The 23,387-nt window shown below is 37.6% G+C and overlaps 1 protein-coding gene across 5 annotated transcripts in view; it reads right to left on the reverse strand.

Moving 5' to 3' along the window:
- Positions 1-23,387, reverse strand: part of SCYL2 (SCY1 like pseudokinase 2) — a 65,560-nt gene that overhangs the window by 15,089 nt on the left and 27,084 nt on the right. For 3 of the 5 annotated variants that reach the window (XM_021092719.1, XM_021092721.1, XM_021092720.1), the window contains exons 3-12: positions 21,428-21,585; positions 15,944-16,088; positions 10,425-10,574; positions 8,864-9,085; positions 7,876-7,992; positions 6,652-6,777; positions 5,516-5,692; positions 3,815-3,826; positions 3,580-3,702; positions 732-845 (exon numbers count right to left, since the gene is read on the reverse strand). In XM_021092719.1, coding sequence (XP_020948378.1) covers positions 732-845; positions 3,580-3,702; positions 3,815-3,826; positions 5,516-5,692; positions 6,652-6,777; positions 7,876-7,992; positions 8,864-9,085; positions 10,425-10,574; positions 15,944-16,088; positions 21,428-21,585 — 1,344 coding nt within the window. The remainder of the gene's footprint in view (positions 1-731; positions 846-3,579; positions 3,703-3,814; positions 3,827-5,515; positions 5,693-6,651; positions 6,778-7,875; positions 7,993-8,863; positions 9,086-10,424; positions 10,575-15,943; positions 16,089-21,427; positions 21,586-23,387) is intronic. The other 2 variants (XM_021092722.1, XM_021092724.1) reach the window with 1 other exon arrangement.

A 23,387-nucleotide genomic window follows, 5' to 3' on the forward strand; every position in this document is an offset into this window, starting at 1 on the left:
TTTACAATGTTGTGTTGGTTTTTGCTGTACATCAAAGATTTTAATTTTATATGTAAAGATTACACGTTCTTTTTAATATTCTTTTCAATTATGGTTTAATCGCAGCATATTGAATATAGTGTCCTGTGAAAAGCATACTTCTGCAAGAAAGATGGAAATAAAATAAACTGTGATTTAAAGTTGAAAAGGATTAGGAAAAAAAATTACTCAAATTTTCTACTGATGGGCTCAAAGTTACCGGACAAGGAGTAAGGTCAGGGATGGAATACTGTAAAATTATATATCACGGAAAGCTACAGCTATTGCTCACTTTTACAGTACTATATGCAGGCTACTTACAGCCAAAACGAAATAAACTATAAAAGTTTTATTAAACAATAAGAAAATTATTTAAGCCAATAAGAAATAAAAGAAAAGCAATAATTAATATGCAATTACTGGAATTCCCATTGTGGCTCAGCGGTAAGGAACCTGACTAGTATCCATGAGGATGTGGGTTTGATCCCTGGCCCTGCTCAGTGGGTTAAGGATCTGGTGCTGCTGTGAGCTGCAGAGTAGGTTGCAGATGCAGCTCACATCTAGCATTGCTGTGTGGTTGTGGTGTAGGCCAGCAGCTGTAGCTCCAATTTGACCCCTAGCCTGAGAACTTCCATATGCTGTGGGTGCAGCCCTAAAAGGCAAAAAACAAAAACAAAACAACCAAAAAAAAAAAAAAACATGCAATTACTTACAGCAAGGGAAGACGTTTGCAGACATGCATTTTTAATTCTTGGTATCAAAGCATTTTTCATGGATGGATAGTCTATAAGATTTGCAAAGGTTGGAATGATGTTCAGACAGAGTTCCTATTAAGAAAATAAACTGGATCAATTTAAGAGAAAAATTTTCACATACAAAAAAACATTTTGGGAGTTCCTGTTATGGCTCAGTGGTTAATGAATCCGACTAGGAACCATGAGGTTGCAGGTTCGATCCCTGGCCTCACTCAGGATTAAGGATACGGCGTTGCCATGAGCTGTGGTGTAGGTCGCAGACATGGCTTGGATCCCGCATGACTGTGGCCCTGGCATAGGCCGGTAGCTACAGCTCTGATTAGACCCCTAGCCTGGGAAGCTCCAGATGCCAAGGGTGCGGCCCTAGAAAAGATAAAAAGACAAAAATAAATAAATAAATAAAAATTTTTAAAAAAAATTTGTATTTGCATGGCTAATTTGTCACACAATCTGAAATGTATATCATTTGATCCTTTCAACAACTATTTGAAAAAAAATAGTTATCATCAATTTTCAATTTTACAGATGAGGAAAGATCAGGTGACCTTACTCAAATTCATGCTAGGTCATACAACTAGCATATGTACCAAAATTCCCTGATCTCATTCTTAATTTCTTTCCCTAATAACATAATTCTTCATTTTTTTCAAAAAAAAAAGAAAAAAAAACTGGAACATCTTTAAAAAATAATAAGTTTTGTTGTCTTTTACACTGAGGGAAAACCAAGTATAAAACTACACCTCTTAAATAAGGAACTTCTTAGCTGTTACATATATCCACATAATGGAATACAATACAAACACTTAAAAATATTTTTCCAGAGTTTCCATATGGCTCAGTGGGTTAAGAATCCAATGGCAGCAGCTCTGGTCACTGCAGAGATGTGGTTTGATCCCCAGCCCAGTTCAGTAGGTTAAAGGATCCAGTGTTGCCACAGCTGCAGCACAGGTTGCAGCTGTGGCTTGGATTCAGTCCCTGGCCCAGGAACTTCCATATGCCACAGGTATGGCCATAAAATTAAAAAATAAAATTTTTTTTTCAAAGACTGCTAATATCAAGGATAAAATGTAATAAGACACTGTTATACAATCCCTATTTTTAAAATGTGTTACCCATCTACATGCTTAGTAAAGAGACTGAAAGAATATATCCGGAAATGTTAACTGGGGGCATCTCTGAGAGAGGATTTTCATTTTCTTTATTTTTTAAGTACCTGTAAATTCTGAAACCAGAACAAGTATAACTGAAAGAAACAGGAAAAGTTATTTAAAATACTCTTATTAATTAATGCCATGCCACAGTGTAAATGACTGGAACTGGGAACACTGAATGAGGATAACACAGGGGGTGGGGAATGGAGGATTAAATGAGATAAGGAAAAGAACAGGAAATGGCTTGAGAACTAACTGGCTGAAGAACAAACACCTCAGGTAACTTATAGTCACAAAAAGTGACCTTCTATGTGTGATCTCTGCTTCCCATTTAAAAAAATAACTTGAGTCAGTAACTTTTAAAAAATTAAAATCCTATGTTTCTCTTTCTTTTCTTTTCTTTTTTTTTTTTTGGTCTTTCTCTCTTTTTAGGGCTACACCCGCAGCAAATAGAGGTTCCCAGGCTAGGGGTCTAATCAGAGCTACAGCTGCTGGCCTACGCCAGTCACAGCAAGGCCAGATCCAGGCTGAGTCTGCGACCTACACCACAGCTCACTGCAACACCAGATCTTTAACCCACTGAGCGAGGCCAAGGATCAAACCTACAACCTCATGGTTCCTAGTCAGATTCATTTCCGCTGCACCATGATGGAAACTCCAAAATTCTGTTTTTCTTTACTAGAATCTCTACACTGGCAGAGACTACACACTTTTAAATATGAAACCTTTTTTATGCAACGAGATGTTCTTAAGTATTATTTTTTTTCTTTTTTTCTTTTTTTGGTTATCTTTTTAGGGCCACACCCGCAGCACATGGAGATTCCCAGGCGAGGAGTTGAATTAGAGCTGTAGCCGCCAGCCTACGCCACAGCCACAGCAACGCCAGATCCGAGCCACGTCTGCAACCTACACCACAGCTCACCGCAACGCCGGATCCTTAACCCACTGAGCGAGGCCAGGGATCGAACCTGCAACCTCATGGTTCCTAGTCGGATTTGTTAACCACTGAGCCACGACAGGAACTCCGAGAATTATTTTCCAAAGTGGGGGAAAAAAAAAAAAAAAAACTAAACTAAATTACACTCTTAATAGCAATCCAAAAATTTTTTCCACATAAACCCACAGAACCAAAATTACAGAATTAAAGTAGCAGAATTACAGAATTAAAAGTTTGGCAAAGTACATAATGTTTTAACAGCACTTCTGTAAAACAAAAGCATGACTATAAATATACTAGGAATGGCCACACTAAATTACTATCTACTTTTCTACCTTCCTGCTAAACACAATAGCTTCAATGCAGAAGGAATATTTCTGTATGGAAGAATGACTTACCCAGCATGAAAGAAAATTATGAGTATGGCAAGTACCTACTGAATGCTTTCAGAAGACAAAGGTACATACATCTGTCATTTTCATCCGTATGTTAATTACTCACTGAGGAAGAAGGTTTACAGCAGTCCAACTACAATAAATCATATCTTCCAGAATAGTACATGTCTGGTAAGTGCATCATGCAATTCAATGGATTAATATATACTATTAAGCTTTATATAAAAAATATAAGACAAACTTAAAATGCACTGTACTTCCTTCTTAGACGTCACAATCAAAATCATCATTAAATTAAAAAAAAAAAAAACTGAGTATTATACCTGGATCTGAATGGAAGGTGCCTCTAGGGCTCTGTAAACCATTGGCAGGACACTGTTCTTTATCTCATCAGGAGGAGTTTTGGTTAATAGCAAATCCATTTTTTGGAGGAAAATTAACAAAATCTGCATAGAAAGGGAGGGACAATGTATTAAAGTCTAGAATCTTTATGACAGTTTATATTTGCCAAAATTTAAAGTAGCTTCAAAAGAGTAAGTTATGTATTTTGACACTCACCATGTTGCTAGCCTGAAGGCATGAAAGACAAAAAACATACAAATCAAGTCTAAAGTTTCTAGAGGCACAATATTTAACATCTGCTCTCAGTTTTCACATTTAAATAAAGACTTTCTTAACTCTCATATATCTTCAGTTACATTATCACTCACCCACAAGTACCAACTATCTGGAAAGCTACTGGGTAAAAAAAATAAAAGCCTGGAGTTCCTGTTGGGGCTCCACGATTAATAAACCCAACTAGTATCCATGATGATATGGGTTCAATCCCTGGTCTCACTCAGTGGGTTAAGGATCCAGCGTTGCTTTGGCTGTGGTATAGACTGGAAGCTGCAGCTCTGATTCAACCCCTAACATGTGAACTTCCATATGCTGCAGGTGCAGCCCTAAAAAGACCAAAAAAAATTAAATAAATAAATAAATGAAAGTCTGAGGGTAGCCAAGTCAGATATGCCAAAGAAGTAAATCCCACTCAGGCTTCTATGAAGTTCAAGAGAAGAAAAGGTACAGAAATACAAAGGACTGTCAGGAAAAATTCTAGAAACATTTTCAATTGTCCCTGATCAACTATTTGCCATCACATACCTAAATTATAAGGAACAAACCACCCTTCTATTTATGCAGAATACTTAGTTTTAGCAAGGCTCAGTTAAAATTTTTCGGAAGGTATTTTTTGCTAGACTACTAAGGGATAAACCACAAAGAAGGAAGGCAAAATAAGAATTCTGACGATAGGTTCCTTAGGATCCTATCTGACTGATGCATAGCTTAAAAAACATGTGACTCCACTCCTTTCCCTCCTGACAACTTGATGATGTTTGGAGAGCTTTGCTTCGAAGGCTACAGTTCCCTCACCTGCCCTTTCTTTAGGCAGAGCAACTCTTTTTTGCCTTACCACCACAGACTTCCTTCTGTTCCCCTCTTTTCAAAGGAGGGACCACAAGCAGCCTGTCGTAAAAACCATTAAAAGCTAGTGCCATGTAGTAATGGAAACTTACCATGTGTCAGAAAAATCACATTAATCTCAATAACCCCTTTCATTTCAGAAGTGAGCAAAATAGAAGCTTTAAGAGAGTGACTTGCCCTAGGAGATGAATAAGGCCAGATTCTAAACTAGGTATGTGATCCTACTGCTCTTAAATCCAAGTTTACCTTGAATCTGAAAATAAATATTTTAATATAATATATATCAGAGACTAATTAAAATCCCCTCAACACACACTCCTATTACTTCCATGGTGCTCTAAGCATTTTCTCTCTTCTGATGAAACTATTTATTAGCAATAAAATAAAGAGAAACAACTGGGAGAAGCCACCTACAAATTAAAGAGCCTGAATAACAGAACAAACACTTAAACGTGCAGGAGAAAAATAAATACTTATTTTCCTAAACCTGTAACTTTCAATAAGCCAATGGGAACAGTATAACATGTGCAAAAATCTCATTACAATTTTTTTTGAGACAGTAACTTACGGGGAGCTATAGATATTTACTTGTAAAATTCAATTATAATTTTAGAAATGGTTCACTTCAAAGATAGGCAAAATAGTTTCTAACTAATGGAAAATAAAGTCCCTCATACTTACCTCAATTTTTTAAAAGTCAAAAATCCGTTCCTTTTGTTTTCAGGGATGGTCCTCATTGGCTAAAATCACTGAATTAACAGTAGATAAATATGAAAAAAATATCTACATACATACCTGGATTGGCTCCTGCTGCTTAAAGACAGGGCCAAGTTCAGGTAGAATTAACTTGACATATTCCTCTTTGGTACATTCTTCGGCAATGAGTAGAACATTGGGCAAAACAAAAGGTACCATGTCAGGGTTTACAAACTCTGAAGTCAAACAAGGCAAAATTCTCTGCACAATGACACGCTGAAAGGCAAAAATGTTTTCATAAAACTAATTTTTATATCAGGTCTTTAGCATTAACACTGAAGTTAAAGAGTCTAACATCTCCATCTCTTTGGGTAGGGTGACTGTATAATTTAGAGCTGAAACTAGGACACTTTTCAGAGTAAAATAGGCTGCCATTGCTAATTATGCCAAGACAAAAATATATAACTGGGGAATGTCACGCTCAAGGGGGACATATGGTCACCCTTCCTTTAGGAAACCTCCCCTAATGACTCTTCACTCATACATATTTCTCCTCTTAATTTCTTCATTGCTTAGGATTCACACCACGTAACTTAAACACCGTACTGCGCTGCTAATTGTTACTTCATGCATATTAACCCTATCTACACTCACTGTAAATGTAAGGGCCTTGAAAGCAAGGGCGATATTTTGTTCTCCCTTTATCCTCCAGTTAGGTAAAAGGCTGGATAAACAGTACATAACCAATGAATAGTTGATAGATTAAACACTAGAGATATTTCTGCAGACAGGGATTACTAGTTTTCCAGCCAATGGCTTCTTTGGCATTCACTACTATTTTCATATCATGATTTATACATTTACCCCTTATAAGCCAGAAAAGGAGAGTAAAGGAATTGGAGAAACTAGTATCAATACAGAAGTATCCCCTTTAATTGCTGGTGAGGCAGTGATTTCCATATGACAGCTTATGGAACTCTCTTCTGAAGTTTAATGTCTAAGTGCTACCTTTGCATAGGTAGTGTCCCTCTAATTTTTTAAAATCCTATTTATTTTTGGACTATGCAAAAAAAGTCCGCTAAACTTTTGATTTCAGTCTGTAGCCTTTTATAGTCATTTATGCACCCAAGGCAAAAGTTACATTTTGGGGGGAAGAATTATTATATTATCCTAAGTCAAAGTAACCTTTAAATTCTAAACTCCTGACTACAATAAGAAATTGATCAACAACAAACCTTGGGCAGTTTTGGTAGAACCTTCGGCAGTCCCTTGAAAAACTGTGATTTCTGAAGGTTATCTCTTTGGAATAAGGTATCAAAATACTGCAGTGTTACCGCACCAACATCATCAAAGAAGGGAATCTAAAAACAGAGAAATAAAATTAATTTTTTTTTTTTTTTCCCTTTTCAGGGCCATACTTGCAGCATATAGAGATTCCTAGGCTAGGGGCTGAATCGGAGCTACAGGTGCCAACCTATGCCACAGCAACATGGGATCCGAGCTGCGACTGCGACCTACACCACAGCTCATGGCAACACCAGATCTTTAACCCATTGAGTGAGGCCAGAGATCAAACCCTCAACCTCATGGTTCCTGGTCGGATTCGTTTCCACTGCACCACAACGGGAACTCCTAAAGTTATTTTGATAAGTATTGAAGTACTTCTCATACCTGAAACCGACACAGAACGATAAAAAGAAAAAAAAAATCAGAAATATTTAGCGAAATGCTAAAGACCACTTAATAAAAATTCCAATTAAAAAAAATAAGAAAGTAATAAATTGGCATTCCCGTCATGGCTCAGCAGAAACAAATCTGACTGGTATCCACGAGGATACAGGTTTGATCCCTGGCCTCACTCAGTGGGTTAAGGATCTGATGTTGCCGTAAGTGTGGTATAGGTCACAGACACAGCTCAGATCCCGCACTGCTGTGGCTGTGGTGTAGGTCAGTGGCTACAGCTCCAATTAGACCCCTAGCCTGGGAACCTCCACATGCTGGCAAAAAAAAAATAATAATAATAAATTATTTTTCCTCTGAAGATCCATTTTTCAGAATCAATACCTGTAAGTTGGATGCACAGTAGCATTTTCTTTACATAACTAGTAAAATATTATAAAATTAAGTAAAATATCTTGACACCATAAACAGTGCCATTTACTTAAATCCAGGCTTATATGAGTGAATTAGAGGGCTATGAATTCTGGGAGTGTCTAGAACTTCTGCATACCTAATTGTAACTATTACAACTCTGTATTTTAAATTTTAATTTTATATCATAGCACTTATTATATACATAATCAAACTGTTTAAGATTAAAAGAAGTTGAATAGTAATACATTCAAGAATACCGACATTATCTGAGGATTACATTGACCAAATCTTGCTTCAGAAGCATTTAATCAACTTTAACTCATTTTTTTTTCCATCTATCTAAGCAGGAATTAGTGTATACTCACCTTTGTCATTTGATCTGCATCTGGTCTTACAGTTGGAGTTACATTTAATAGTAGTTTGACATGTTCACGGACTTCCTCAGGTATATTTGTAAGTGAACTAGATCCTAAACGACTCAACTATTCAAAAGAGAGAAAAAATTAAATATGAATATAAAATATTCAAAAGATACATATTTATACTGTCAATAGTTCATTTAAGAAAACTTTTTGAAATTCACTAAAAATATATTTTTAGATTGAACAAATTGCTAATTCTGTTGCAAGATAACGAAAACACATTTTTTTTTAATAATTTTGCTTTTTTTTTTTTTTTTTTTTGTCCTTTTAGCTATTTCTTGGGCTGCTACCGCAGCATGTGGAGGTTCCCAGGCTAGGGGTCGAATCGGAGCTGTAGCCACCAGTCTACGCCAGAGCCACAGCAACGCAGCTCACGGCAATGCCGGATCGTTAACCCACTGAGCAAGGGGCAGGGACCGAACCCGCAACCTCATGGTTCCTAGTCAGATTCTTAACCACTGCGCCACGACGGGAACTCCCGAAAACACATTTTTTATACCTGAAATTGTTTCTATTCCTAGAACAAAATGTCCAGTATTTTATATCACATTTCAATTTCCTTTTCTTTTTTCTTTTTTTCTTTTTTGGCTTTTTAGGGCCGTACTCGCAGCATACGGAAGTTCTCAGGCTAGGGGTCAAATCACAGCTGCAGCTGTCGGCCAATGCCACAGCAATGTGGGATCCAAAGGGTCTCTGCAACCTACACCACAGCTCACAGCAACATGGGATCCCCAACCCACCCAGCAAGGACAGGGATCAAACCCGCATCCTCATGGATACTAGTCAGATTCATTTCCGCTGCGCCACAATGGGAACTCCCTCTTTTTTTTTTCTTTTTCATTTTAGAGAATTTTCTGAACACATTTTTAGAAAAAAAATGAAAAAACACTTAATACATTTTTAATGCAAGCAAATATTTAAAGGCAAATACCTGATCCAATTGTCTACTGAAACTCTTGTAAATATCTTGCTTGTTAACCTCAAATATAGGTTTCCCTTTATTAAATACGGCATACATGACAGTTCCTAAGGAGTACATATCACTAGCTGTTTCACAGCTCACAGAAAGTATGTATTCAGGAGCCAAATATTCAGGATTTGGAAGACACAATGATGGTAAATTTGGGTCCCATTCTTTACATGGAAACTTAGGCTATAATAAGACAAAAAGGATTACATAGATTAAATATTTCAAATGAAAGCAAACCACTATCAAATAGTAGCAATCTAGTTTTAAATTCATACTCAGTTATGCAAGTAAAAATGTCAGCACCACTTTCAATCCTAAATTTCCCCAAATCCCAAATCTCGAAAGTGCATACAATGAACTGAGAGATAAGAATATGAACTCATAACTTCGAGATTATTGGAGCTCTCTCCCAGAAGACAAATTAACACCGAAATAAGAGGCACTATGGATATATGGAAAGGTCTGGCCTATGCTTTATGATACACAGGCTTCAAATTTATGGGCTCAAATAGATTATTGTTTGAAAGCTGCTCTTTCACTTACTAGCCATGTGATTTAGTTAAAAGGTTCAAAAGACTATTGTAAAATTAAACAAATGTATGAAAAACAGACCTAGCACAGTGCCTGGCCCATAATATATATTCAAGCAATACTAGTTTTTCTGCTTCCCTTAAAAATGTTTACTTAAATTACACATCTATTTTAGGTCAAATTACAGTCCCTTTAACAACTATATACAGTAAAAACTTGAAATATTGCAGTGTTTTCCTAGATATAAATAGGCAGGTATCATAATCACTAAGTAACAGGTGCTATGGAACCAGAAATACTGGGTTCAAATCCTAGCTCTACCACTTACTACCTACTTAAACTTAAGAAGGTTATTTTAGTCTATGAGCCTAACTCATCATATTATTCCTATACCTTACTCAGTTGTGCAGATAATAAGTAAATACATTAAAAGTGTATAGAAAAGTGCTTCAATAAATGTTAGCTATTATTTTCACTGCTTCAGTTGTTATCATGCTCCGTAAAGATTTTGTAGTCCAATAAGTTAGAGAAACACTGCTAGAGATTCACAAGGTTTGTTAGTATATCTGACATCCTGAGGGAAAAAAAGCCTACCTAACTCAATAGTTAAGAAAGTGTTAGCATTAAGCAAATACTTAATGAATTAATAAGCTAAATACTCTTAGGTACAAGAGACACACCTGTGGCATATGGACGTTCCCAGGTCAGGGACTGAATCCAAGCCACAGCTGCAACCTGCACCACAGGCTGCAGCAACACCAGATCCATGTCGCTGGGCTGGGAATTGAACCCATGCCAACACAGAGACAAAGCCAGATCCTTAACCTGCTGCTCCACGCAGCAGGAACTCCCAGAGAAATTTTCTATAAAACTATATATTTAAACATACCATTGTACCACATTTACCAGGGTTGTAAGTTCTCCAATCTATTCCAGGTGCAATTACAAATTTCCAGAGCTTTAAAAAATTAGAAGACTAAACTTTCATTACCTCTTGTTCAGAAGGATTGGTTGATGATACACAAAAATCAAAGCCCATTATTTTCCAGGCTCCACTTTTATTTAATATTATATTTTCAGGTGTAACATTTCCATGAACCATTTTCACACTGCTATGCAAAAATGACAATCCTTCAGAAACCTGTAAGTGGAAAAAAAAGATATTTTTACATTAAATAAAATTCCTTGCAATTACAATAATGTCTCATGAAAATCTTATTTGCTGCTTCTCCCAATAAAAGATTTTTATGTCAGGTAATAATTAAGTTTCATTATAAATACAGAAATGTAGATATTCTCAGTTGCCAGGGAAATCTCAGCAACATCAGGAAAAACCCAAGTATAACAACAGAGTACAACTATTTATTAAGTTCCTTTCCATATGCAGCTAAGCAAAAGAAAAGACAGTAGTAAAGCACTTTGCTACCCAAATTTATTTAGTTCCCGAGTCTGAAAAGCGAGAGAATCTTTGGTTTCTGCGTTAACATACAGTAAATACCAAGAAATACCTTTGTCAATTTGATTCTAATTCTTAATATTTTTATGTATTTACGCTTCATATTGAAATTAAGTTTTTCTGAATAGTATTGTGCTCAATTTTCAAATATTAACTGATGTTCACTCATTCACACATTGGAGTAGTATTTGGTAATTTTATATCTGTGCCTGAAATTACCATGGACTTTGTTTCAAAAAAAGAAGACTGGATTTCTGAGAGTAGATTTTCGCAAACTAATGCTCTCTGATCGGTAGGACGCCACTCTCCCAGCTTTTCCTCCAACTCCATTGGTTATTCCTTTCAGTCTATTTTGCTGATTCCTCCTCATCACCCTAACCTCTTTCTTGGACTCAATGTTTAGACTTCTGAATTTTCCATCTACTCTTTCTCAGTGTTCTCACAGCTTTAAATACCATCTACGTGTTAATTCCTCCCAAGTATCTCCAGCCTAGGCCTCTGTTCAAAAGTCCAGACTTGGTTATCTGCCTGCTTCCTTGACTTGTCTCTCCTTCAATGTTTTATGAACATCTCAATCTTAGAAAAATCCCAAACTGAGCTTCCTCTACAATTCAATTCTCTCCTCCTGCAGTCTTTCTCATACCATTTAGGGGTCACTTCATTTATCCATTTGCTTGAGACAAAAATCTTTTGAGTTATCTTGCATTGCTCTAATGTTCTCATATACCAAATCCGTCTACAAATCCCAATACCTTCACCAGCAAAATATACTTACCTTTCGATCTTGTCTTATCATCTTCCCTGCTCTGGACCATCAGCATCCCTGGCTTATATGACTGTAGCAGCCATCTACCTTCTCTCTGCTCCTACTCTTCTACATATTTTAATTCTCAATACACCAAGTAGAGTAATTCTGCTAAAACATAATCCATATCATGTCACTTTCCTGATCAAAATCTTCCAAGGACTTTTCCTTTTTCACAGAGTAAAATCCAAAGAGTTCTCTGACTTTCAAGGCCTAACAAGCCCTAACCACTATTAACTTTCTGACTTTATCTCCTACTACTTGTCTTCTTACTTACTCCTCCTCCACTATTGCAGGTATTTCACTATTCCTTAAACATGTCATGCATGATTCTGTCTCGAGGACTTTGCACTTGATGTTCTCTCTACCTAGATCATACTTTCCCCAGATACACATATGGCTGGCTTCTTTGGGTTTTTTGTTTTCAGGTCTTAACTGTCCCCTCTTCAGTGGGATTTCCTGACTACCCCATTCAAGAGTGCAAGTCCCCTTTTACTCCCATCCAAACTATTCCTTCCTCTCCCTTCCCTTTTTTTCCTCAAGCACTTAATCATGGCCTAATGAACTATATATTTACTTAATCTTCTTTCTTCCCCCATGAGAATGTAAGTTCCAAAAGGTAAGAATTTGTATCCGTCTTGTTCACTACCATTCCTTCAGCACCCAGAACTATGCCAGAACTACGGCTGTCCAATACATATTTGCTTAACGAATGCACAAGTATGAGAACAAATTCTCTAAAAAAAACTTTACAGTTTTCAACATCAAAGCAAGTCAGGAGTAAAGAAGATAAAGAGTACTACTATAAGAGTTCCCATCATGGCTCAGCAGTATGGAACCCAACTAATACCCATGAGGATGCAGGTTCGATCCTAGCCACGCTCAGTGGATCAAGGATCCAGTATTGCCATGAGCTGTGGTGTAGGCTGCAGACATGGCTCAGATCCTGCACTGCTGTGGCTGTGGCATAGGCTGGCAACTTCAGCTCTGATTGGACCTCTAGCCTGGGAATCTTCATATGCTACAGGTGCAGCCCTAAAAAGCAAAAAATTAAAAAAGAAAAAAGAGTTCTATTTTAGAAGATATCTGGATTCCTGTGCCCACTTCATCACTTACTAGCCACGCAACTTTGAGCAAATCACTGAGTCTAAGGTTCCAGCTGGTGAATTACTTAAAATGATGGTATATTCACTTCTTAATAAGTGTGAGAAATCATATTAGACTCCACACCATTCCCAACTCCCAAGTAGGGCCTATTCTACTTCTGCATAACTTCATCTGCATGTACCTCTAGTCCTTCCTATGATTTTTGACTCAGACTTTAAAAAACTATAATTAACTATTTTTAACACTTAAGCACCTATGCTAAGCACTTACGAATTTACACATATGATTCTGAAAATAACTCTATATAGTAGGGATTATCCCCCATACATTTCCCAACCCCAAAATTCCACTCTTCTAGAATGACAGCTCTAAAAATGCACATGAGGAGTTTCCAGTGTGGCACAACAGGATCAGGGGCACTAGGATGCAAGTTCAATCCCCAGCCTGGCACAGTGGGTTAAAGATCTGGTGTTGCCACAGCTGCAGAATTGGTCACAACTGCGGCTCAGATCTGACCCCTGGCCTGGGATTGCCAAAAAAAAAAAGAAAAAAATGCATATCAGAGTAGGTCATTTGCCCTACTTAAAATCCTTCAGTGTTCCCCAATACCAATAAGGTCTTTTGCTATCTCTTCAACTTCATTTTTCACCACCCCTTGAGTTGCAAACTGCTTCGTCTGTCTAAATATTTATCCTTAGCAACTAGTACAACAGCGATTAGAGGCTTAATAATATTTTTCAAATGAATGTTCTCAAGTTCTAACAAATGTGAACCTATGAAACTCATATATGATTTACATTTTAAAAAATGTTTATTCCTCAAATAATTCATAAATTATGTAGCATTTTTCAAGTCTAGGAAAGCGCTTCTGTCTTTACAAGGCAAAAAATCTTATTGAATGCTTTTTGAATATTTGAGCTACTAATTTGGTAGCTGCTTTAATAATTATCTCAGTTAACCTCTGGTACCATTCTACGGTTGGGGAGTAAAAAATTTAGAAGCTTACCACAAAGCTAGGTCATAAAACAATGTGGTTCTGGGATAAAAACAGACATATAGCTCAATGGAATAGAACAGGACATCCAGAAATAAACTTTAGCGTATATGGTCAAATGATTTTTGACAAAGGTATCTAGACTGACTTTTTTTTTTTTTTTTTTTTGTCTTTTTGCTTTTTCTAGGGCGGCTCCCGTGGCATATGGAGGTTCCCAGGCTAGGGGTCTAATCGGAGCTGTAGCCACCAGCCTACACCAGAGCCACAGCAACTCCGGATCCGAGCTGCATCTGCAACCTATACAGCTCACAGCAACACTGGATTCTTAACCCACTGAGCAAGGTCAGGGATCGAACCTGCAACCTCATGGTTCCTAGTCAGATTCGTTAACCACCGTGCCACGGTGGGAACTCCTAGACTGACTATTAAATGGGGATAGGACATAAGTTGCAACAAAGGGTGCTGGAGAACTGGACAAGCACATGCAAAAGAATGAAACTGGACCTTTACCTGAAATCGTGTATAACAATTACCTCAAAATTATTCAGAAGCCTGATTGTGAGACTTAAAACTCTAAAAGTCTTAGAACATAGGGGAAAAGCTTTATGATACTAGATTTGGCAATGACTTCTGGGGTATGAAACCAAATGCGTAGCCAACAGAAGAAAAAATACATAAATTGTATATATCAAAGTAAGGAGTTCCCTGCCTAGCAGTTAAGGATGTGGCACTGTCTCTGGTTCAGTCTATGGTTCAGTCTCTGGCCTGGGAACTTCTTTCTGCTGTGGGCGCAGTCAAAAAAAAAAAAGAAAAAGAAAAAAACTTCTGTGCATCAAAGGACAAAAATCAAGAGCGTGAAAAGGCAGCCCACAAAATGAGAGAAAATATTTGCAAATCATGTATCTGAGAAGAGGTTAATAGCCAGAATATATGAAGAAGTCCTACAACTCAGTGACAAAAAAACAACCTGATTCAAAAATAGGCAAAGGACTTGAATAGGACAAAAAACATATTTAGATGGCAAAGAAAGATATGAAAAGGTGTTGAACATCGTTATTCATCAAGGCAATGCAAATTAAAACTCCAGTGAGAAACCACTGAATACCTATCAGAATGGCTACAATTAAAAGGGCCAAGCATACCAAGTTTTACAAAGACATGAAAAAACATAACTTGGATATATCACAATGGAAATGTAAAATGGTACTACCATTGGGAAAACTTTTTCAGTTTCTTAAAAAATGAAATATATACAAACCATTTGCTCTAGCCATTAAACTTCTAGGTAATTAACCAAGAGAAATGAAAACATACGTCCATAAAAATCTTGTGCATGAAAATTCAGAGCAGCTTTATTTGCAACAGTGAAAAACTGGAAACAACCCAACTTATCAACAACAGATGAATGGACAGCAAACTATGGTATAGCCATCAATGGACTACAGCAATGGACTCAACAAGAAAAGAAATACTGATATGCACAACTACACAAATGAATATCAAAATAATTAGGTTGGAGTGAAAAAAGCCAGGCCAAAAAAAGAATACGTATGTATGATTTTATTTCTAAAAAGTCTGGAAAATATAAACTGAGTCAAAGTGACAGAAAGCAAGTCAGTGCTCTCCTGTGATGAGAGACAAAAAAATAGCAAGGAGGAGGGAAGGATTACGATGGGGATGAGGAAACTGCGGAGGGTCATGGATATGTGCATTATTCTGATTGTGGTGATGGCTTCACCTATAAACTTATAAAACTGTGTATTTTGAATATGTGAAGTTTATTGTATACCAATTAATTATACCTTAATAACGCTGTTAAAAAATAATGAATAAAATGACCTCTGTCCCCAAAAAACAAAGAATCTACTATATAAATTTCCCTATAAAACTTAAGATATTTTGGTAGGGAAGGGGAAGGAAAATTAGAAAAAGTGGAAAGCATTTATGAAATGCATTCAAAAAGTTTATAATTCGAAAAAATAAAAAGAACCACCACATCCACCAATCAACAAGGGCCCTTCTCCAAAGGTTAATTAAATAACTTGACCTAAAGGTTTACATAAAGCAGTTTATATGGCTAAGTATGAAATGGCCAAAAACAATTTTGAAGGAAAATATTCCTTCCACAGGATGAATAAAAATACATACCTGAAGCAAACCATATTTGGTTTCTACATCATAAAGTTTATAATCCTTAATGTCTGGAGATACAGGGGATGGTAGATTTTCCCAGTTACCCAGAATATTGGCTAAACTGGCAAAAACTGGTTCTGTACAAAACGCCAAGCAATCCCTGTTTTAAAAAAGAAAAATATTAGTTGTCTTATTTAACTATCAACAAGGTAGATGATTTTAGATTTATTTTCAGCATGAATGTAACATACTTAGACCAACAAAGCAACATGAAGAAGCTTTTCATCAATTATAGAGGATAAATCACTTAGTCTTTGTTTTTTTTTTGTCCTTTTGCCTTTTCTAAGGCCTCACCCACAGCATGTGGAGGTTCCCAGGCTAGGGGCTTAATAGGAGCTGTAGCCGCCGGCCTACTCCACAGCCACAGCAACATGGGATCGAGCCGCATCTGCGACCTACACCACAGCTCACGGCAACGTCGGATCCTTAACCCACTGAGTGAGGCCAGGGATCAAACCTGCAACCTCATGGTTCCTAGTCGGATTCATCAACCACTGCGCTACGATGGGAACTTCCACTTAGTCTTTAAAATAAGTGTTATGATAGTTACGATAAATTTTTTAAACTTGTCAGGAAATAAAACATTATTTCAATGTGCTTTTTGAATGATATTCTCTATGGAAAACAAATAAATTAAAATATTGTAACATTACACCTATGACATTATCCTTATTTCTAAGGTTATAATTTTCAGAGTATGCTTAAAGGAACCTGTAAATTTCCTACAGACATCTCTGGAGCAAGGAGTCAGAAAGAGGGACAGGGCACAGCTCCAATTCCCACATTCCTGCTTCAATCTCAGAGCAGCTTTGCTTTATCTATTTTATATATCATTTTTAAAGGTGTTACAGTTTTCCAATTTTTAAAATTATTGTTCTTTGAATATAAGAATGTTTAGAAATTCAGAAAATGATAGATATTAACACTCAATAAGCCTGGAGAGTAATTATCAAGAGCTCAAGCTCTGAAGACAAACATCTAACTTAAGTCCCAGCATCCCGGTTCCTTGTTGGTGAATTTGGAGGCCATGGCTCTGAGCCTCACTTTGCTTTTTGTGAAACGGTGATAAAAGACCACCTTTAAGGGTTACTGTGACGATCAAATGAGCAAATGCACATAAAGTGTATAACATGTTGACTAACATGTAAGCTCAATAACTGTTTACGATTGCCATAATCGCCAAGCATTTGAGACTCAGGTCCTAACATTTTATGCCTTTGAGCTTAGGCTCTGGCAATGAAGATCTGTCTACCAGGTAGTGTAGTAACAAAGTTATATCAAGCCTCTGCACCTGGACGGTAACTTCTTAATAGCAAATATGCCTTTTACTGTTCCATCTGTCAGTAATACCTGAGTAACGTGAACCCATTTTTCAAATGAAAGCATATGCAGAAGCTTAATATGTATGAGAGAGACAGAGGTGCTTAGATTGAAGAAGAAAATCGCATTGTCCTGCTCACTCAGTTATTACGAAGGATGATGATCTACATCTTGTTCTTCACTCTCATAAAAAGCTCATTAACGCAGTGGAAATTGGACTTTCATTTGCTAAACTGTATTGGAGGAAAACTGCTCAAATACTCCTAAGGCTTCTCTATAGTTTCCAATGATTCCCAGGACTCATTTATTTTAGTAACTCATTTTTTTCCCTTCTGGCTTGACCACAAAATTAACCCTGGTCTTATCAATATGTGATTATTCTTCAAGCTTGGAGGCATTATCTTTCATGAAAATTTATTTCCATCATCATTATGGACAGTTACATACCAGAAGGGTTATATCCTTTCACAAGGACCACTTGCCCCAGCCACAGATATTTACTAGCCATTCATCTCCTACTCTTTTACTACCTCCACCTAAAATCTAGCTTTCCAGTATTTTTATTCAACAAATTTGAAGTCTTCAGTCCTGACTACAGGGATTCCTTTCTTTCTCTCTACTACCTCAACAATAAATAATCATCACCCTTACTACCCTTTACTGAGCTAACCCTTATTAACCCTACAGTAATCATCACAGGTTTCTTTTACTCTATTGCTCATCTCATAAGCTCAAGGGAGAAACAAAATCCAATTCTTTGTAAACTCATAGTCTAAAGACACGTACTAACAAGTTCCATTATACCATAGCGGGTGAAGGATCCGGCATTGCCACAGCTATGGTGCAAGCACCAACTGTGGCGTGAGTTTGAACCCTGTCCTGGGAACTTCCACATACCATGGATGTGGCCAAAAAATAGGTCACAGACATGGCACAGAACCAGTGTTGCTGTGGCTGTGGCATAGGCCGGCAGCTATGGCTCTGATTTGACCCCTAGCCTGGGAACTTCCATGTGCTGCTGGTGCGGCCCTAAAAAGACAAAAAAATTAAAAAAATAAAAACCAAAATAATATAAAAGGGGTTTCCGTCGTGGCACAGCGGAAACAAATCCGACTAGGAACCATGAGGTTTTGGGTTCGATCCCTGCCCTTGCTCAGTGGGTTAAGGATCCGGCGTTGCCTTGAGCTGTGGTGTAGGTTGCAGACGCGGCTCAGACCCTGCGTTGCTGTGGCGTAGGCCGGCGGCTACAACTCCAATTAGACCCCTAGTCTGGGAACCTCCATATTCGGGGGTATAGCCCTAAAAAGACAAAAAAAAAAAAAAAAAAAAAAAAAAACATCTCTTCATAACCCTCTCATATTAACTCTCCATGGCCTGCTTTACCCACTACTCACCTATTATCCACTTCCCATCTTAAAAAAGTAAAGTTCATCTAACAAGAATGATTCCATTTCCCTAAACTTCACCTTAGTATATTAATGATTCAACTATCCTCCTGAAATTTCCTTTGAGTTCCCCCTACTGGACTTTATTCACACGGTGATGTCTTTTCTGCTGGGTTCCAAACTGCCCTCCTACTGAAATTACTGAATATCACTAACAATCTCTCACTAGTCAAATGCAATGGATTCTTCTCGGTCCTTCCTCCCCTTTCCCTTGGTGCTCCCTAGTGTCAGGGAGTCCCTTCTTCCCTCCTTTGGCTTCCATAACATGCTGTCAATTTTTCTCTTTCCAGATGACATGATTCCTCCAGTTTCTTTTCCTGGCTCTTCTTTCCCCTCTACATTTCAAGTTCTGTCCTCAGAACTTTGACTCCTGCTCTTGAAATTCATTTTTTTCATGGTTTTAATTACTGTCTCTATGTTACTTACCCTCATACATATCACCAATTCTGGACTTTCACCTGGATTACTTTTCTATAGCACATTTCTTTTGGATAATTCCATCATCTCCACATTAAGTCATTAAAAACTGGAAGCTATTTTTTCCTTCCCTAAAGTGTTCATATATCAAGGCTATTGTTATTTTTACAACTATAATTGAAAATGCATCAAGGTAATCTTTGAATTATCTCTATTCATGAATGCCAATAAAGTCCTAGTTCTATATTTATTTATCTTTTTTTTTTTTTGCTTTTTTTTAGGGGGGGGCACATCTGCAGCTTATGGAAGTTCCCAGGCTAGGGGTCAAATCAGAGCTGCAGCTGCTGGCCTACACCACAGCCACAGCCACACCACATCTGAGCCGCATCTACAACCTACACTACAGCTCACGGCAATGCCGGATCCTTAATCCACTGAGCAAGGCCATGGATCGAACCCTCATCCTCATGGATACTAGACAGGTTCATTACCACTGAGCCATGATGGGAACACCATAGTTCTATAATATTTAAATCACTATAGAAGAAGCTGCATGGGCAGAGAAAAAGATACAACACTGGTCTTTCTCCTTTCAAGAGACCTAAAATGTATTGATAAAATACAAGTTAAAATAACAAAGGTGGGCAGGTTTCTAATATGTGACACTATAAACACTGATAGACACTCCAGAGGAAACAGCACAAATGCACTATAAACACTGATAGACACTCCAGAGGAAACAGCACAAATGCACAAAAGCTCAGGACAAGTGTGGCACATTAAACTGAGTCCACCTTGAGAACAAGGGTTCATAATAGTGAATGTCACATAAGATATAACAAGTACAGTCTTCTTTGGGTTTACCGACAAAAAGGGTAGTAAAATATTACGATATAAGACATACATATAAGCATATTTCTGGGTAGGCACAGCATGACTCAGGAATCAGAGTGCCGTAACTGTCTAGCTTAAGCAGTAGCTCTGATTCCCAGTTCTTCCACATGATAATGAGAATTAAGTGGGTTAAATATAGAGGAGTTCCCGCCGTGGCGCAGCAGAAACAAATCCGACTAGTAACCATGAGGTTGCGGGTTCAATTCCCGGCCTTGCTCAGTGGGTTAAGGATCCAGCGTGGCCATGAGCTGTGGAGTAGGTCACAGATGCAGCTTGAATCCTGCGTGGCTGTGGCTGTGGTCTAGGCCGGCAGCTGTAGCTCCAATTCAGCTCCTAGCCTGGGAATCTCCATATGCCACAGGTGCGGGCTTAAAAAATGAATTAATTAATGAATTAATTAATTAAATGTAAAGTACTTAGTAGAGTTTTTCACATGGTAAGTATTAGGCTTTTTCCTTTTAGGTTGAAACAAAAGATTCTGTGCCCTTGGGGGTGGTGGGTAAATGACAATGGATAACTGAAGATTCTAAAGTAAGAACTACGTAGAAATCCAAAATATAAAACAGATAAAAGCCAAATTGACCTGGTTGAAGGGAGACGGGAAGCCTGGAACCGTGCCAGTTAGGTTTCTCCACCTGCCTGTTCTTTCTCTATCCTATCCACAAAATACAACTGGCAAACCATTTGGTTAAGATCTTCTGAATTAAAAGAAGCAAATACAGTGCTAAGCAGGAAGGAAGGAAGGAAGGAATTAGGGGTTATGAGTAATGTGGACAAGGTTTATAGCTTTAGATAGCTACGCTATCTAAAGGAGTATTAAAAGCAACACAGGCTTTAGGATTCAGTTAAGATACACAACATAAGCTTCATTTTATTGTCATTCTCAGCAAGCATTCCCAAGCTCATCTTGAGAAAAAAAGACGCTGGAATAACTGAGGGCTATGAACTAACATGCTGCACACAGTAAAAGGTTAAATGTCTAGAACAGTACTACCTGGAACACACAAAAATAGCCTCCAAATACTGAAACAATGACAAGGGGAGAAGGAATCCTTAGCAAGTTAACAAGAACTACTACTATCAGGCAGGGACTTATTCTGTACTTCTCTTGCATCTTTCAGTTGGACTGCTGTAGTCTTAGCACAGAGTAAACAAAAAGACTCATGGCAAATGTGAAGAAAATTTATATTAATATTTCAAAAAGAGACATACATATGTAAATACATTTTAAATAACTAATCCATAAGAACTCAACACTCAGTTTAAAAGGACTTTTTACTGACAGTATACTGCATTGACAGATTTCAAATACAGATGTTATTTTTTCTAAACTATTTGTTTATACGTTTTTATAAAAATTTACCTGGATTCTTCTAAAGGATGCTGAACAGTAAGAAGTCGAGGGTGTCGTAGTCGAGTTAACTGTTGGACTCCTCGTTTTAGAGAATCGATGATTTGATCCTTTTCAAATTTTTGATATTTGTCAATCAACTTTTTATCAAAGACAAAAACAGCCACTTCCTAATAAAAGAATTGTGTAATTTCAATCAATATATAAAAGTAACAAAGTTTTATTTTTGTCACAACAGTCTACAAATAGAAACAACTATAAACTAATGCTACGAAAATTTTAGCACCATTGTAATATTTTTCAGTATCAAAAAGTTGGTTTCTTCATGATTACTAAATCTAAATATTTTTAAGGGTATGAGACTCAGAGTCCTTATCCCAGGAGAATACAGGAAAATCTCCATCTCCGAACTCTGGTATCAAATACACACAAACTGTGTGTAATGTGTTATCCTCTATGTAGTAATATCTTATTTAACTAGAATTCAAATAAAAGTTAAGGAAGTTCCCATTGTGGGTCAGCGGTAATGAACCCGACTAGTACCCATGAGGATAAAGGTTTTGATCCCTGACCTTGCTCACAGTGGGTTAAGGATCCAGCAGTGCTGTGAGCTGTGGTGTAGGCTGCAAACATGGCTCAGTAACCATGTTGCTGCGGCTGTGGTATAGGCCAGCAGCTGCAGCTCCAATTCAACCCCTAGCCTGAGAATGTCCACATGCTATGGATGGGGCCCTAAAAAGCAATAAAATAAAAAATAAATAAAAGTTAAAATGTAAAAAAATTCACAGTGTTATGCAGAATGATAACTCTGGATTACACTACAAAATCTTGAAATGCTTTTTGAAAGAAACATCATGTCGAGGAGTGCTTATTTACACAAAAACCCAGTTTGCAGGCACCTTTTACACATGAATAACCCATACTTTCCCCTTCCACCCGATCCCCATCTTACTTTGCGTGGTAACTGGGAACGGTTACCAGTACAGGAAACTGCTCCCCTATCACCACTCTGAGACCAGTCATAGCTTATTTTATACTACTAAAAGCACGCAACCTCCTTCACTTTCTTCTCTCTTTCATTCTTCAGTTACCCAAAGAAAAAGAGTTCCCAACCAGTTACCCAATCTTAATAAATCAGTCAAAAAATAGTCATATTAGCAGGTGATACACTACCACTGCGTAATACATCAGTGATGCTAGATCTCCACCATAAATGCAAGACAACTGAGAGAGTTGGAAGTAAAGTTAGTGAAGAATTGATGCTAGCCTTCCCAAACTCTTGAGAAGATTTTGAATGACTCAGAATGTCTATAAAAGTCTCTTTCAAAAACCCTTACAGTGGAGTTCCCGTCGTGGCGCAGTGGTTAACGAATCTGACTAGGAACCATGAGGTTGCGGGTTCGATCCCTGGCCTTGCTCAGTGGGTTATCGATCCGGCGTTGCCGTGAGCTGTGGTGTAGGTTGCAGACGCGGCTCGGATCCCACGTTGCTGTGGCTCTGGCATAGGCCGGTGGCTATAGCTCCGATTCGACCCCTAGCCGGAACCTCCATATGCCGCGGGAGCGGCCCAAGAAATGGCAACAGCAGCAACAACAACAACAACAACAACAAAAACCCTTACAGTAGGGAAAAAAAAAGTAAATAATGTATTGGGGAACTAAATTTTTTAAAAAAGCCTTTAATTAAAACTACTATTACTCTACTATCTTTGAGTTGATACCAACACACTATTTTTCCATTTTATTGCTGTTCTCTTCTAATCATTTTTGCTACATTATGATTATTGCCTTCACAAGCTAGCCTGGCACCTTAATTACCCAAGAGAGATTCACTACAGAATTCCAAATCAATAAATTTCTCAAAACACAACTTGTTTTAAGTTGGAGTTTGTTTAAGGTGTGTAAGCTCCTTATACATATATAAATGACTTAAAGACTTCAGAGGAATGAGTCTCTGAAAAGTTATAACATAA

This window comes from Sus scrofa, chromosome 5, assembly GCF_000003025.6.
Source record: "Sus scrofa isolate TJ Tabasco breed Duroc chromosome 5, Sscrofa11.1, whole genome shotgun sequence".
Lineage (NCBI taxonomy): Eukaryota > Metazoa > Chordata > Mammalia > Artiodactyla > Suidae > Sus > Sus scrofa.